Source organism: Egretta garzetta, unplaced genomic scaffold (genome assembly GCF_000687185.1).
Source record: "Egretta garzetta isolate BGI_Z169 unplaced genomic scaffold, ASM68718v1 scaffold250, whole genome shotgun sequence".
Taxonomy (NCBI): Eukaryota; Metazoa; Chordata; class Aves; order Pelecaniformes; family Ardeidae; genus Egretta; species Egretta garzetta.
In genome coordinates, this window is record NW_009258294.1 from 684,115 (window position 1) to 700,521 (window position 16,407).

Here is a 16,407-nt window from a genome sequence, read left to right on the forward strand (position 1 = left end):
TCTGGAATGGGCTGCCTGGGGAAGTGGTGGAGTCCCCATCCCTGGAGGTATTTAAAAGATGGGTAGACGAGGTGCTTAGGGACATGGTTTAGTGGTGGGATGGCAGGGTTATGTTAATGGTTGTAGTTCATGATCTTAAACGCCTTTTCCAACCTAAACAATTCTATGATTCTTTGATTCTAAGCAGTTTCACTTCTGGGTCTATTTTTTTGGTGTGCATCATGGGTTTTTTTTGCATTGCACAAAGAGTTTTTGTACACTAATGCTTTCCTCACTTAACAAGATCTTTATGGATTTTCTTCATTATCTAATAAAGATATATTTAGTTTCTAGCCCAGGGTGGACAGTTTTGGTGTCTACTTACTGTGGAGTGCAGTTTGCTGGGTTAAGGATAATAATGAATTTTTTAAGACCTTTTTCCTCCTTCAATTCATTTTACAAGATATTTACTTTTTAAACTTGCTCTTAAACTGCATTTCCTCATTTTCTTTGCAAGTTAATACATTTCTTGAGGAAAACGATAGGAAAGTCAACCTGTAAAGAAGAGGATGAACTGCCGCTGTAGGGGAGCATTATAGTTGAGAAATTTAACATTGGCTTTGTTCTGGGTAAGAATAGTTTGTGGGATAGAATCAGTTCTTGAAGACAACTAGTGAAGCAGCTGAACAGCTAATTTGTTAGCATGTATATATATATAAAACCCTGGACACAGAGAGAGAGTAATTCTGTTGTTTAGTTAGTTGAATGCCATTTTGCCCTGTAGTAAATTTCACTGTGCGTAACTGCAAGTTCACACTTGGACCAGCAGTGATTCATTTGGTAGCACCCTTACAGGTAGCCAGTTTTAAATAAAAGCAAAGACTTTGTAATAATTTTATCGGAAGTTTTATCATAGGAACATGTGGGCTGATTTCATGTTTTTAGCCAAGCTAATAAACACAGTTCCAATGCTGTTTAATTCTTTTGTTCAGGCATGGTAACAATGTGAATTGCAAAGGGAGGATAAAATGTTTATTCAGCTTCAATCCTAGTGTAATGCGTTGGTTGAAACTGTTGTAATTTTGATTATGGGAATAAGGCAAGTTCCAGCAGAGTGAAAATAGAAATACTGTCTGTGGAAGTCTTCATGAATATAGTGACAGAGAGAGCTTAAATCTGACATTTATGGCTGAAGAACTTCGCTATGATAGAACATTGAACAACTGCATGTAAACAGTAATAATATTTGCTGTTATATTACAATGTGAACTGATGGCCATCTCTTACTTTGGCAATTTTTCTGGAATTTACTGTTTTATGGAAAGGGTGTTGAAAGATATACATGGGTGGGCACAGGATAAAATGTAAGGGGCAGCAAAAATGTTTTTCAGGAGATGTCTGGAGTTTAAGGTGCAAGACCTGTGTAAAACACCTGGCTTACCTGGTGTAGTTGGGCTTTTATCACTAGTGTGTTATGAGTTTTGAAGCCTGATGTGTGATGAAGCACATAAAAACCTCCTCTTGTGTCACATAGTTGAATTTGAAGTTGGACTCATCTCCTGTTACTTTTATCCCAAGCACATAAATTACAAACCAGTTTCTGGCAGAGGGTGCCATTTCTCCTGTTTTAACCTTTCCCTTTTACTTCTGAGGGTGCAAAAACTTATGCTGAAGCTTTAATTTCAACTTTGGTTTTTTTTATGCAGCATTATGAAATGTATTACTTGATATTGTAGCTATTCAAAATATTTGGTGATCAGAATTTTTCCTTCTTTCAGATGCTTGTTTGTGTTAAAATGCGTATAGAAACTTCTAAGAAGTCTAAACAGATCTGATTTTATGAGGGGATTCAGATTATTAGCGTTGTGGTTTGGAAATACCACCTGATTTTAGCGCAGCTGAGAACGTTTTGTCTTCATTACTTTTATAAGGGTTATTCTCTTTCAGGTTCAAAGGAATGATTCATTAAAAAGCTAGTTTGGATGCTGGTTACATAGTAGTTACTTAAGGTTATTTTACTTTTACAGTTTAATAACTTTGCCATAGAATGGTGATAAAAGATTAGAAGGTTAAATCCAATCAATTGTTAATCTATCACTTAATAAATTGTAAACACTATCTCAACACAAAAAGATGAAAAATTGTCAGTTTTTTACCACTTTAAGCAGGTGAAAGGGACATATATATTGGTAGACATTTTATCTTATCCAAGACAGACATTCTACTCTGACAGCAATATCTCTTATAACAGCTTCCAGCACACCAGATCTCGATCTAAAAAGCTTAAAACTCCAGAGGACAAGAGAGTATCTGCTGTGGTAGCTGGTGCAGAAATCATAGTGACTGAAGCAGTTACTGATGGCTTCAAGGTCAGTGAAGAACCTGGGAAAAAAGTGAGACTGGTAAACACAGGAGTGCCTTCTGGGGAAGGAGAAAACAGTAGTAGAATGCAGCTGGATCAACATTTATCGGATAATGTCAAGGTTGCAGGTGAGATAAGACCTGATTATGTTTCACATTTAAGTTGTAGGCTGTTGATACTCTAATGCCACAAATCAGTGTATGTTAAAGCATAGTGCTTTATGTTAAAGTAGCATACTAAAATACTTTTAAATATATGTAGAGAAGACTGAAATTCAGTAAGAATCAGATAATGCCAAAGTTAATATTCTGAGCTGAGAGTAAACTGTTTTAATGAAGTATTTTTTTTAAAAGGGCAAAAAGGATGATGTTTTGTAATTTATATTTCTTCAATAGACTGATGGGTTTTACAGCAAAAGTTTTTTGATACAGAAATAATACAGCATGTTGTAACACTTAGTACAGAACATATATGCTTGTAGTATGCTAAATGTATTTACATGAATGCTGCATATTAGAAGTGGTCCATGTTTGTGCACAAAAATGCTCTTTTGAGATTGCAGATTTCTTGTCACTTCCTGTTGAGCTATCTGTCAATGCAAGTTATGAACGCCTTGTCAAGGCAAAGGTGTTTCTTCTTTTCCTCACAACTGTTTTATACTAATATACCTGGTCTATTCTGGACTCTATTTCTTCTGTTTCACATTTCATTGTAGTGCAGGTGTAGTTTCACATTCCCATTCAGAAAAGGCAAATTGCAATTTTAACTTTGTGAGCAGTCCCGTTTGGTTTTGTAGTGATACTGAAAATTTACTTGCAAATTATTTGGAGGTGATAAACGGCAGGATTGATCCTCATAAAGATAACAAAGTGAGTATTCCAATGTGGAGGCTTAGAAATTCCTACATACAAATTAATTGGTGCTCTGTCAAAACTTTTCCAGGTCTGTTCTAGTGATCTTTTTTTTTTTAAAGGTGCTATTCCTTTACAGCTTCCCAACTTTTAACAGAGGTTAGGAGTGTTTGTGACCACTGAGAAACTAGGATTTACTTAGCAGCCATTCTGTGTTCATTGACAAGGGAAGGGAGCAGAGAAGAGTGAAGCACTATCCTCTTTCCTTTGTGCTATTAAAGGGTGGTGCCTGGACCTTTGTAAGGAAAAGGACCTTTTTAGATAGGATGGTGGAAGCTCCAGTGCTCATGTTGGAGATGGTTGGTTGTCTTGCATTATCTCTGGCTAATATGTCCATTATGCTCTGTTTAGGCAGTGCTTTTCATACCCAGAGATTATGTTTTGGTATTGGATGGGCTTTATATTACTAAATTTTGTATTCATTTGACCTGAAAAGGGAGTTTTTCAGAAAAACAAGTTCAAGTAACCATAATAAAGAAAGAAGGGAGAGGGACTTTACAGAGACTGTTTTCTTTAATGCTTTGGATGTGCTGCTGAATAAAAATCCGCTGTGGTGTGTACTATAGAGTTCTTCACGAACGTGTTTTTTGGGTGACATCTCTAACACGTTGTTCTGTCTATCCCATGCAAGCATCAGCAGATGAAGAATTTTAATAAAGCAAAATCCACACAATTTCACCCTTCAGCATCACTGCAATATAAAATGATGCTAATTGTTGAAATATAAAATTATGCTAATTGCTTTTCATTTTTAGACCGGTGCTGCTGTTTTCAAAATGTTCTTGATATCTATTTGAAATATATCTTCCTAATTAAAAGCCATTAGTCTTTGTTTATTTTCATTTTTAAAACAGGCATAATAGGTATAAATGCAGAGTATAATGTTCAATATACCAACCTTTTGTATTTTTTTCCGACTAGTCAAAGTGCTTGTGGGCTGTCAGAGTAAACAAGCTACATGAATATTGATTATTTCGAATACATGAAGACCTGTTGTAATTCAAATACAAAATAACGATTAAATGATTAAAGCTGTATTTCACATTCCAAACCCACAACATTTACATTTAATTTATTCTTTGATTAAACATATACTCCACATTTTATATGTCCTTCTACCAAGTGCTTTTCTGTGTGATTCCTAAATGAGGAACCATGCTTTGAATTTGAATAACTCAGGTTCTTGTGAAATGAAATACAGTAATATTAAGTGCGATTTATTAACAAATCATATTCTTGATCTATAGGAAGCATCCATTCAGACTCTTTTTCAAGCCCTGCTCCTGCACTAAAAATGGAAGATGAGGACAGGACAGATTCCAGTCATCCTCTCATTACACTTGTAGATTCTGTAGCCCTCATGCCCAATTCTGATAGCTGTAGAAAAGAAGAGAGTTTGAAATCTCAGAATCAGTCTGTTTCATCCATACCATACCGTAAGTCAGAAGGACATGCTTCTGAAGCAGAAAACCCAGATAAAGAGGAAAATGTCTCGATAGAGGATGATGTCAGCGACCTGGAAAGCTGTGGAAGTAGCTTGGAACATGGAGAAGTGCCCATTGTAAAAAAGGATGGAGAAGATGGCATGGAAACATCCAGTGTATGTGAAGCAAATTACATCATTATAGTAATATATTCCTGATTTAATGAAATGTGAATGAACATGTTTCTAATGAGACCTGATGCACTTAAGAATATGCATGATTTTAATCAGATGCTAATTTGAACATGTTTTGAAGTGTTCAGGCAAGAGTGGGAATTTGGATCCAAAAGCAGAATGTTTCTGGAGCTTGCTTGTTGACATATTTTCCCTCTGATTTTAGATATCTAGTAATTTCACTTCATATCTGTGAATCCAAACTGTCAGCAACTATTCTCAAGCTATTCCCATGTTCGCTGCCTGCCAGTATGAGCAAGGCTATCAGCTTTAATTATTGCTATTGATGTGAAATTGAAATTATTAGAGATGAGTGCTGTATTTGGTATCATATATTTGTGTTTCAAAAAAATGGCTATTTTGACTGAGTCTTAAGGAGAGTTAACAGTATGATGGTAAAATGTCAGCAGAATGGGTTGATTCTGAAAGACTTACTGTCCAAGGACTGAACGTATGAGTGTGGAAGCTCATGGTAATTGACTTTTTGGACTGAGGCCTTTCTCAAATGAAGAAGTGGATCAAGCAAAACTGAAACGTGTCTCTGTATGTAGTTAGGTGGAAACAAAATTTGCTTTCATTCTATTATATTATCTCACATAGTTGATGAAATCTTACAGACTGTCTTGCTTTAATTGCAACTTTATCCATAGTATTGTAGTTGGAGAAAGTGAATCTTCAGGACATGGCTATAGCAGGTTGATACGACAGTATGATTTCAGGGTCTGAAACTTGCTGTTCTTGGATTTTGGAAATAGCCTAATACGTGTAAAGGAGACACTTGAAGGAAAAGATCCCTCTAATAAAAGGAATATATTTTTAATTTTTTGAATAGTAGGTTTAATAATGTTTTCTCATAGGGAGCACCTATAAACTTAGTCTTTTTTTTACTTTTGCTATTCTGCTATGAATGGTGGGCAGCTTTGACTTTGGGCAGTGTAATGAAAAATTAAGTTGTGGTGGTAGTCACAGTGGCTTTCTTTTACTTTAGAAGCCAGAGTAAAATTGTGCTGACCCTTTCACATACATGAACTGTGCACTGATGATTTTTTTGCAATGTTGTGAGTTTTAATAATCTTGGCTCTAGCCCGTCCACTGTAATAATAAGGAGCACTATAAATATCTCAGTGTTTTAATCATCGAATATTAGAGATTATATTTATCTCTTTCTGTGCCTTTCAGCCATTTATATATGAGGTTTCAGATATTCTCCAGTATAATTGCATACTCTTTCTCTTTTATTACAAGTGAAGAAACTTGTTGTACCAATGCAATTAATGTCTGATCTTCTTTCCCTTTTTACCTAGTTGGTAACTTTTTTCTAGATCATAAACATGTCCTGTGCTTTAACCACATCTTCCTCCCTCTGCTTATCACAGTAAATATGATGTTGTTTTGTCATTTACTTCCCATTTCATAGTAGTAATTTCCAACCCTCAGTTCAGTAAAGGGGCATGTGTGTAACCTCATAGGTTAGATTTAGGGCATTGAGGAGCAGAATGCTGTGGTCCATAGGAATTGTGTGAGAGTCTGTCCTTCCCACTCTTCTGCCAGTGTGCTTGACCACCTTCTGCTCCTGAACCTCCAGATACCATCAGCAGGTGGTTTACTTTGTGATTCCCCCACCAGCACTCAGATCTGGAGTTATGAAAGCTGCACTTCTAGAGTTTTTAGCGTTGGCTTTAGTTCTTGAAACTTGGGTAACTTCAAGATGAATTTACATAAGGTTGCTTGAGGAAGAAAATAGTTTCCTCATATCCCATATCAACATGTTAATTGTCTATCAGGACCCTTAATTTCTTAACTCAACTCCAGATAATTTTTTCACTTCCTCAGGAATTTTGCATTCTTTCACAAAAGAAGTCAGTGAGTTTCTGCCTCATTTTCCCAGCCACGGTTAGTGGCTGCATTGCACTTCTGTTTCTGCAGAATTGTTTGGGCTGTTCTTCCTCTCACCAGAGCAAACCAGGATTTATGCTTTGTAATTTGGGAAGGCCTGCAGTAACTTATACCTCAAACTGTTTGTGTTTGACAAGGATTGCTCTTTTTTAATTAAAGTATATATTCTAACTTAGAGACAAATGATTTATTGGTACACTAACGGTGCTTCAGGTACCCTGATAGTATTTACAGAATTGACATCTGTGCTCGTTTATAGGAGAATATTTTTGTTCATCAAAATTAACTTTGCAGAATTACATACTAAATGAATTGTGTTTTTTCATTTTCAGTCAGCTGAAGTTGAAAGAAAGAAAATGTGTAAGAGTTGGCGTCATCCACTGAGTAAACCCCCAGCCAGATCTCCAATGACTTTGGTTAAACAGCAAGCAACTAGTGATGAAGGTGAGTATACTATTTAATATATTTTTCTAATGACCTTTTTCTGTCTTTATGAGACCATAGCTATAGGCATTTGGAAAAACAACCAAAATGAAATAATTTCTGCATGGGAAATGTAAGCAATGAGGCCTCTGAATTCACAAGAGAGGTCATGCACTATTTGCCTGTGTTCACTCAGATTCTTCTAAAAACATTGGATCTCTCTTTGCAAAAAGCTCTGAACAATAAGACATCATTTAAAACAAGTATATTCACTGATCAAATATTCCTTATTAGAACTCACAGCAGTTATGTTTAAGAACAAGTTTTTAATTGTGTAAACATAGATAAAGGTTACATAAAATAATTTGAATACAAATCTTATGTGTAAGCCGTAGTACCCTACACTGCTTTAAAGCTACTTTTTCCTTGTTGTGTGTTTTTTGATAGACATTGGATATTTGGGAGTCAGTGTATTAAGATACTGTAGTTCTCATTCAGGAGAAAGGCTACAGAAGTCTGGGTATCATGAAAAGCTTATCAACAGTATTTTCAATTGTCTTGATTTCCAGGCTTGTGCTTAGTTTCATATGGAAAGAATTCCCTGTAGTTTTGGTAAATCAATTTTACTCCATTGATTTTAAAATAGTAATTTAAAAACTGATTTTGATGCATGTCATTTACGTGTCCCATATCTCTATGTATGTTTTTAGACATAATGAAAATAACCTTTATGTAGTAGAAAGCAGCAAAAGGTCTCCTTCCTATTTCTCCAACTGAACAATTCTTCAGACATTTTCTTAGAGCAGTTTTCTGCTAACTTTTAAGTGGCACAAAGCAACTGGAAGTAGGGTAAATGGCCTTCCTGGGAATGTGTAAGACTGGGCATCTAATTTGGCATTTAGGTGCTTTAAGTAATTTTTAAAAAATTTATTTTAATGTTAAGTAGTGACCATGAAATTCCATTGTTTAACTTAATTGCATAAATAAGAAGCAGAATGTTAGGCAATCATTTTGAATACGCTTGTCCAGATCTTCACTATAGATTGTAGATATGCATGTTATTGTATACTGTATGGCACCTTCAGGCACTTCAAGCAATAAAATGAAGTAGGAATTAAGAAAAAGAAGCATGTCCATAAATGATGATAAGACACAGTGATATATAGAACAGAGTTCTGTACAAAATCAATAAGTAAATAATTATGCAGCCATGAATTTAGTGCTCTGTAACTAGATACCACAGTAATCAAAAATACTAAAACAGTACTCAGAACTTCTCAGATGCTCTTTTTGGGAGCTTACCCAAGTGCTTTAACTTTAGAGAGTCACCATCTTGTGCAGGCAGGCTACAAAAGCTAAGAAATTTACCCAAGATGGGGATTTGCTTCTCTGAAGTAAATAGAAAAAGTAAATCTGCTTTACCCAGAAATCACAGATACAGCCAGCCAAAGTTGATGAATAAAACTACTTTATTCTGTCAGACGTTGCCTGTGAGACTTATCAAATTGTGTATCAAAACTATCCATCAAAATGGAAAACAAATACATTCCTTTTTCATATTGCCTTAGCATTTTAGTTCTGTAATGCATGGGTTTTTTGGGTACTGTTCTCTGGAATCTCTTCAGTTAGCAGAACTGGAGATTGGTCCTCACGCTCTCTTAGACACTTTGATACTCTGTGTAGTGCAGAATGGAGCTGATAGCATCTCTGATTCCAACATTGCTGTATGTTTCAGTGTTTGCTTACACTTTGTACCTGCATTTTGCTTGGAACTCTTATTTTATACTTTAAGTGGTAGAAGAGTCTTGCTGGGCTTCCTGATCTTTTTCTTCCCCTCAGTTGTTTCCCCCTTTTTTTTTCCTGATCTCTAGTCAACAGTAGCTGTTTCTTACAGCTACAGATAAACTTTCTTGGCTTCAGAGAGAGGCAGCATGCCTGTTAATTGATTATTATTCTTGTAACTAAGCAATATTATGCTTTCAGTTAGCACCAATTTAGGCATTGTTTAGCTGGGTACTGTGATTTTCACTGGTCCCACATCAGTACAACTGCCTACTTGTTCCAAGCCTAAAGTTATTGATTTTTGCTTCCATCTCACTGGTTTGGGAAATCGTACTCTCTTTCTTTTTTATCTGAGCAGCAGTTTTGCCAGGCGTGATACTTCAATTAGCTGTTAAGCATCTTTCTGAAAATTAGAGACAGCTTAGTTCCATGATCAGTATCATATATGGATAAGTTTAGGTACCTTGAGGGCTAGACAGAGCATATTTCAGAAAGTGTTATGGTAATTTACACAAAAAGGATGATATTAATATTAAGATTCATCTAGTAAAGTAATTAAAGATTTAAATATGTGGTAGGTTGTAGTGAAATTGCTCTTATTTAATTAGAGATTATATTCCTTTTGCCTGCTGATGCTTTTTCAACTTTATAGTTAAGAAATAGTGTAAAACTCGTATTTAAGCATGATTTGTGTATGATATAATCTAGATGGCTAGATGATGATGTGATGACACTGGTTTGTTGATGTCAAGCATTCTGCTCTTTGCTTGCCGTCTTATACAGTACCTTGCCAGCTTCCTTGTGTCTTATGTGAAAGTAGCACCTTCCCAACATGAAATCATATACCTTCCAGTCTTCCCTCTTTACATGATGATTGTCCTTCTTGTAGGTAAGGGTGTATATTTTTTAGAAAAGAAAATGTTGTCTTAGAATAATTTCAAGCAGCTTTTAAGCACCTGTCTGCTTATTGATTGAAGGAAGTAATTATGAGTTTTATTGGACATGGCAATTATTGGTATTTCCTAGCTGGAACTGGAATTTGATACTATTTTCATGGTCTGTTTCTCATTGTGATCTAATTTGTCATCATGCTTTTGTGAGAATACCAGAAGAGAAACAATAGATTTGGGGAGAGCAGAATGTTTACATCTGAGACAGAGATTGAAGAACTGCTGAGGGAGACTGGCAAACTGAAGCTTCATTAGCTTTCCTGGCACATGCTGGCATGTGAGTTAAAGATCTGTGGCTAGAAGAATGCCAAAGGAGATTTTTCTGATCATTTTCAAGAACTTTTATTGTCAGGTATCAGGGGGGTAATCAGTATCAATGTACTAATGACTATGTTCCTCTTCGTGAAGGTGAAGTTACCAGAAATGTAATTCATACTTACTCGGTTCTTCTCCTCTGTTTTTTTTCTGAACAAATATAATGCCGGTAATGGCTGTAATACCATAGTCTTTTAGTACTGTAATTTTTGAGTTCATCTATTCCTTTACAAGGAGGATTTGTGTACTGATTAATTAGTTTATATTTTAATTTATCTGGGTCCAGTAAAATCATAAATGTAAACAAAATGGAGGAAGAAGATAAGGGCTAGTGCTGTTATGAAAAATTAAGAAATTGGGGCTTTATAGTTCATCTGCAAATCATGTCACTTACCATAACTTGGATAGTCTGTAGCCATTTCTATACAGATAATTTATATTCAAATTAATATATTTAAAGGCCTTCAGATTTTAGGGTTCTATTAGGAAGTTTCTGTGAATAGAGGTGATCAGAGGCCATTAATAATATGAAAGCAGCATTCTTTGACACTGTCAGCCATTTCAGAATCATAATTTTGCAAATAGAATACTATCATATTTGACAGCATGCTTAAATCTTAGCGCAGACTTTTTTTGATTTACTATTAATACAGAGTTCTTTGAAAGAAATTCATTTTTATTGGACAGGATTGCTTGAACATTGAGTTCTGTGTTTTCTTTTTATCACTGCATATGCTTCTTTATGTGTATGTTTCTTTATGATCTGAATGTTTCTGCTACAGAAAAATGACTGGGTTAATTGTTTCTTTGTGGTCTACTGGTGTTAAATTTTTTTTTTTACTCTCCCTGAAGCTTTTCCCCATGTACGCCTGACTTCTGAGTCTCCCTTATTATGATTGTTTTTGTGGAATTATTGCCTAAAGGACTGAGCAGTGAAAAATACCGGAGACTGGGGAATCAATCCCTGAAATTATAGCTCAGGCTGCCAGTTTAGAAAAATAAGTGCAGCAGTACAGCTGCATGACACACTCAAAATACTAATAATTTTTATGTAATGAACCTTGGTCTTATGCTCAATGCAGTATATTAGCTTGTGGTAATATTATTCTTTTGTATTTAATGTAGTTACATTTCTGCTCACTTAAGCAATAAAAAAGCAAACTCAGCAGAAGGAGCAGGCGTACTGTCTTTGGATGCACATTGATTGGTCCCAGAGATTTCTTTCCAGCAATATTTGGGCACGCAACATTAGAAATTGTTTTTAGATTGAAGTTGACTAAAATTTCCCATTGCCCTAAATGATATAATGATAGTGTATAGATTGAATTCAGTATGGGTTTCTTTGTATCTTGTTTTTAGTGTTTTAAACATGATTCAGAAGTTCAAAGTGGTTTTGCTTTCAGTACTTTGTAAGATAAGGAAACAGAAAGAGAGAAGACTATTGTGAATGGAAGGAGTGGCTTGGACAAGAATTTGATTAGTGAAATTTGCTAGTTTTACAGCTGTAGTTTTCCTTCTGCTATGACAGAAGATAGAGCTGCTTTGGTTTACATTCACTCTCAGCATTCTGTGAGATGTGCTAGATCTGATAGTAGTAGTTAAGCCATATAAGGCATTGTTCAGTAACGTCATAAATAGGTTAAGCATGCTGGAATAGGGGAAAATTACACTTGTAGATGCAATTATGATTCTTTTGCTTCAGAGCTTAAAATGCCAGAATCTGCTTGAAGATTCTTATTTCAGAAAGAAATGTTAACTCTTTTTTTTCTGGTGTTACATAGGAAGTAGAGAAGAAATTGTTAACCAATTGATAGAGGCATATTTATTTTTGCCACATTAATATTATAATTTGCAGTACTGCTTTGACTCCCATACTGTATTGATCTGATTTTTGAGTGGAGTTTTACTTCTTTAAAAATGCTTTGCTCTTGTGTGATTATGAATTAATCAAGTACAGAATTTGCATTTTTCATACTTCATCATCTAGCATTGGAAGAGACCAGCTCTATCTACCACTTGCAACAGTATCACTATGTTAGAAAAATGTGTTTTCTCTCCTTTCCTCTGGTACCTACATTGCTTCTGATTTCTTTAAATCAAATTTTGAAGATATGATTACCATAGTTAATTAAAAGTTTTAGCACTTATATAGCATGCAATACCCTGAAGACTCACAAAAACTTCACAAAATTGTGGTAGAATCTTTAGTAGGTATTTAGGAAAGGGAGGTGTTGAAAGGTCAAATATATGCTTTTACTGAATGCCCAGTACTCTTGTCAAGCTTGTGGGCTAGCAGCCCACAGAAATGGCAAGAACTGACAACTCTGATTATTGCCATTGGCGGCTCTTGTCCCTTGACATCTTTCACAAGCAGCGCTTATCTCCTTAGAGTGGATATCTACAAATGCCAGGATCTAAGAGTAGCCGTTATTTTGATTCAACAGGGGAATACAAAACAGTTCTTCTAACATTTATGCCTCATTTGCCGGACAGTGGTATATGTAGTGATCATCAAGACTTATTGTCCTCTAGATAAACCTTACAACTCTAATTGCACAGCTTTCTTAGCTTTAAAAGATAGTATTTTACCTCTTAAAAGGAGTGGATAGAACTGCAGTCTTAGCTACACAGGCATGTATAGCTTCTCGGTATCAAGTATGCCAAAATGAAAATGAATTTCTTGCTGCATTACTGTTGCCTCTCAATAGCCTTCTCAAGGATAGCTATGGAATCAGTAGGCAAACTGGATATGACGTTTGCCAAGGAGACAGATGTCTCTTCTGTAAGGTTATCTTCTGGAGTGAGCTTCTGTTTCCGTAATTATGGTCCAAAGAGAAATACAGAAAATGTGTATCTTGCATTTAATGAGGATAATCATAGAATCATAGAATCATAGAATGTTTAGGGTTGGAAGGGACCACTAGTGGTCATCTAGTCCAACCCCCCTGCAGTGAGCAGGGACACTGCTGACTAGATCAGATTGCTCAGAGCCCCATCCAACCTGGCCAAGAATGTTCCCAGGGATGGGGCCTCCACTACCTCTCTGGGCAACCTGTTCCAGTGTTTTACCACCCTCATTGTAAAAAATTTCTTCCTTACCTCTAGCCTGAACCTACCCTGTTCTAGTTTAAAACCATTTCCCCTTGTCCTAACACAGCTGGCCCTACTAAAAAGACGTTCCCCATCTTTCCTATAGGCCCCCTTTAGGTACTGGAAGGCCGCAATCAGGTCTCCCCGTAGCCTCCTTTTCTCCAGACTGAACAAGCCCAACTCTCTCAGCCTGTCCTCATAGGAGAGGTGCTCCAGCCCTCGGATCATTTTTGTAGCCCTCCTCTGGACCCGTTCCAACAGTTCCATGTCCTTCTTGTGCTGAGGGCTCCAGAGCTGGACGCAGTACTCCAGGTGAGGTCTCACCAGAGCTGAGTAGAGGGGCAGAATCACCTCCCTCGACCTGCTGGCCACGCTTCTCCTGATGCAGCCCAGAGAACGGTTGGCCTTCTGGGCTGCCAGCGCACATTGCCGGCTCATGTCTAGCTTGTCATCCATAATACCTGAGGTATTGGTAAAGAGAATTGCTTAATAAATTATCCTGGTTCCAAGATATCATAGTAGTAATTTTTTTTTTCCAAACTAAAAAAAAATCTAGCCCGTAGAGTTATCATTGCCTTTGTCAAAATCTGAAGTTGCTTTGTAAACTATGAGTATTGGAAGTGACTTGATTTTAATGCCAATAGGGTTTTACTAAATGCTTTTTCTTGGCTGATAGTGTATGGAGTGTTTATGGGATATTTGTTTCAGTGATCTGTGTAGGGACTGTAGCCTGAAGCTATAAATTTATAATTCCAATTCAGGCATTGATTTGTCATGTGAATTTGGATCTGTGATGGAGTATTTCTGTTTCTCATCTTCCATACTTAATTTATGAAGAAAAGTAACTACCCGAGACCTTGGTTCAAGTGGAAAACTTCAGCACAACCTTATATGTAAGCATTCAAGTAAGCTGGTTCCTCAAAATTTCACTTGTGTTTTGCCCAGAGGGACTTATGCTGGAATGGCATATTGGCATAGGTTAGATTTGTGTTGCCTGAGAGATACAAAATAACTTTGAAATATGTTTTCCCCACTTGGTACAGTTTTTTGTCTTTAGAGCAGCATAAAACAAGAGTATGTTGGTGAATCTGCTCTGTAATATTTCTAAAACACTCTAACAGCTTTAAATACTTGGATATATTTTTGACTGTGTAGTACTAGGCAGTATGGCCAGTGAAGATACATTTTAATTTCTCGAATAAGGAAGAAGTACCAAATAATTCTGTCATATCTCAGTGACCCTTTCTATTAACAGGCAAGACATGCCTGAAGATTGAAAGTTTTCTCTATTTTTCTAATTTTGAACAGATGCACATAGTGCCAAGTAGGTTGGACAAGTTTTATAGAGTGTTTTAGAAAATAGTAAGAGTTAGATTGTGTGCTAGCTTGGAAAATTCTTAGAAGGCAGAAAGAAAATTGTGAAGAAAAAGCCTACTATGGTAATACTTCTACACTGATAACATAATGCATGTTTGTTAACTCCAGTGGGTAATTAATAAAGGTAGAGACCACACCAGTGTTGGTTTTCAGGGGTCATCCCTTAAGTTTCCAGAGGTTCACAAGATACTAATTTTAAATAAAGAAGAAGAATTAAGTAAAGTAATGGGTTTGACTTTTATGTAGAGAACTGTATGTATTTCATTGAATTCTTGATGATAAGCTAATTTTACATTGTTGACATTGTATGTGGGGGAATGGAGTGGAGAAAGCAGCTGGTAGTAAGTCTTTTACAGTGCTGTGAAAGCTTTTCAAGAGAGCAGATATCTGCCAGTCTTTAGCTTATAGTCTGTTCTTGTGATGGTTTTGCACAGACAGCTATGCTTTTTGCTGGTAGGCTGTGCAGTAAATTCCAGCAGGTTTTCTTTTGTTTCTGTTTTGCTTTTGATGAGATGCCTCTTTGAACTAAATCACAAATGCAGTGGCTATTGTTTAAACTTACACAGTGTGTAATGTGAAATTACTGGAATTGCTATAATGTGCATGTATATGAAAATGGAAATTATAACACAAATGTACTATACATATTTTGTGTTGGCAGTTCTTATAGATATAAGAACATTTCCCTTTCTGTAGCCTCATGTCCACATTTTATATACAGTTGCTTGACTAGTGGGTCACCTTTGAGCTTATTTTTTGGACAAGGTAAGTATCTGTATTTTTTGAGTCACTAGGGAGTTCATGGTTTTTAGTATTGGTAAGAATTTGTTGCTTGTGCTTCAGCTTAGTTAGCCAGAATTAGTAGACATCTTTGACAATTTGAGCCTTAACTATTAGGGCTCAATTCTTCATTCCGTATTCATAAAAAGTTGTATAGCTATTTGGGGAATTCAGTGGATGAAAGATTAATCTTTATCCCTTATATTTATTGGGTACTTTTATGGACCACTGTCTGAAGTAGAAAATGATTTTGTTGCAAGAATTAGTAAGCAAACAAAAATGGTAGTTTTAAAAAATGTCAGCTCTGTAGTCCTGTAAGACTAGTTTTAAAACTTATGTAAATGTAAACTGATTCTCTACACCATGAGTCCTAAGAGCTTTCTCAAAGTTAGTTCATCATCAGCATAGCAATGTAAATCAAATGCATTTTAGTTAGCTTGCCATTTATTAGAGGGAAAAAGTTGGGGACCAGTACAATCTGACATGGTCCTTTTAGATAGTCCACATATGGAAAATTCAGTGCATAATAGAGAATTTACTTATTGAAGTCAGTTGAAATTACATGGGATTTTGATTTAGCAGAGTGATACAGTGTGCAGTCAAATCAGAGTACAAGTACAAACTATGTTTAGGAGAGTACTGCAATTGCAATATATAGTTCAGTCATAATACAGATGTGAATTTCATTACTGGTGTCTCATGTCAGTTTACTGTCACAATGCTGGACGTTTCCAGTCTCTGGGAAGGAATAGGTGGGTTGCAACTGGTTCAGGCCCATTGCTTGCTTTGTCCGTTTGGATTTCGCCATGGAAGCAAACCCTTTCACAATACTTTCTTCTCATGGATCACCTGAATTAACACCCTGAAAAGGATCAGTATCAAATC

At 36.1% G+C, this 16,407-nt stretch overlaps 1 protein-coding gene across 7 annotated transcripts in view; it reads left to right on the plus strand.

The window, feature by feature from the left end:
* KDM4C (lysine demethylase 4C) overlaps positions 1 to 16,407 on the plus strand; it is a 290,608-nt gene that overhangs the window by 160,322 nt on the left and 113,879 nt on the right. For all 7 annotated transcript variants that reach the window (XM_035893611.1, XM_009638241.2, XM_035893595.1 and 4 more), the window contains 3 exons: positions 2,231 to 2,469; positions 4,500 to 4,852; positions 7,138 to 7,249. In XM_035893611.1, the coding sequence (XP_035749504.1) occupies positions 2,231 to 2,469; positions 4,500 to 4,852; positions 7,138 to 7,249 (704 nt within the window). The remainder of the gene's footprint in view (positions 1 to 2,230; positions 2,470 to 4,499; positions 4,853 to 7,137; positions 7,250 to 16,407) is intronic.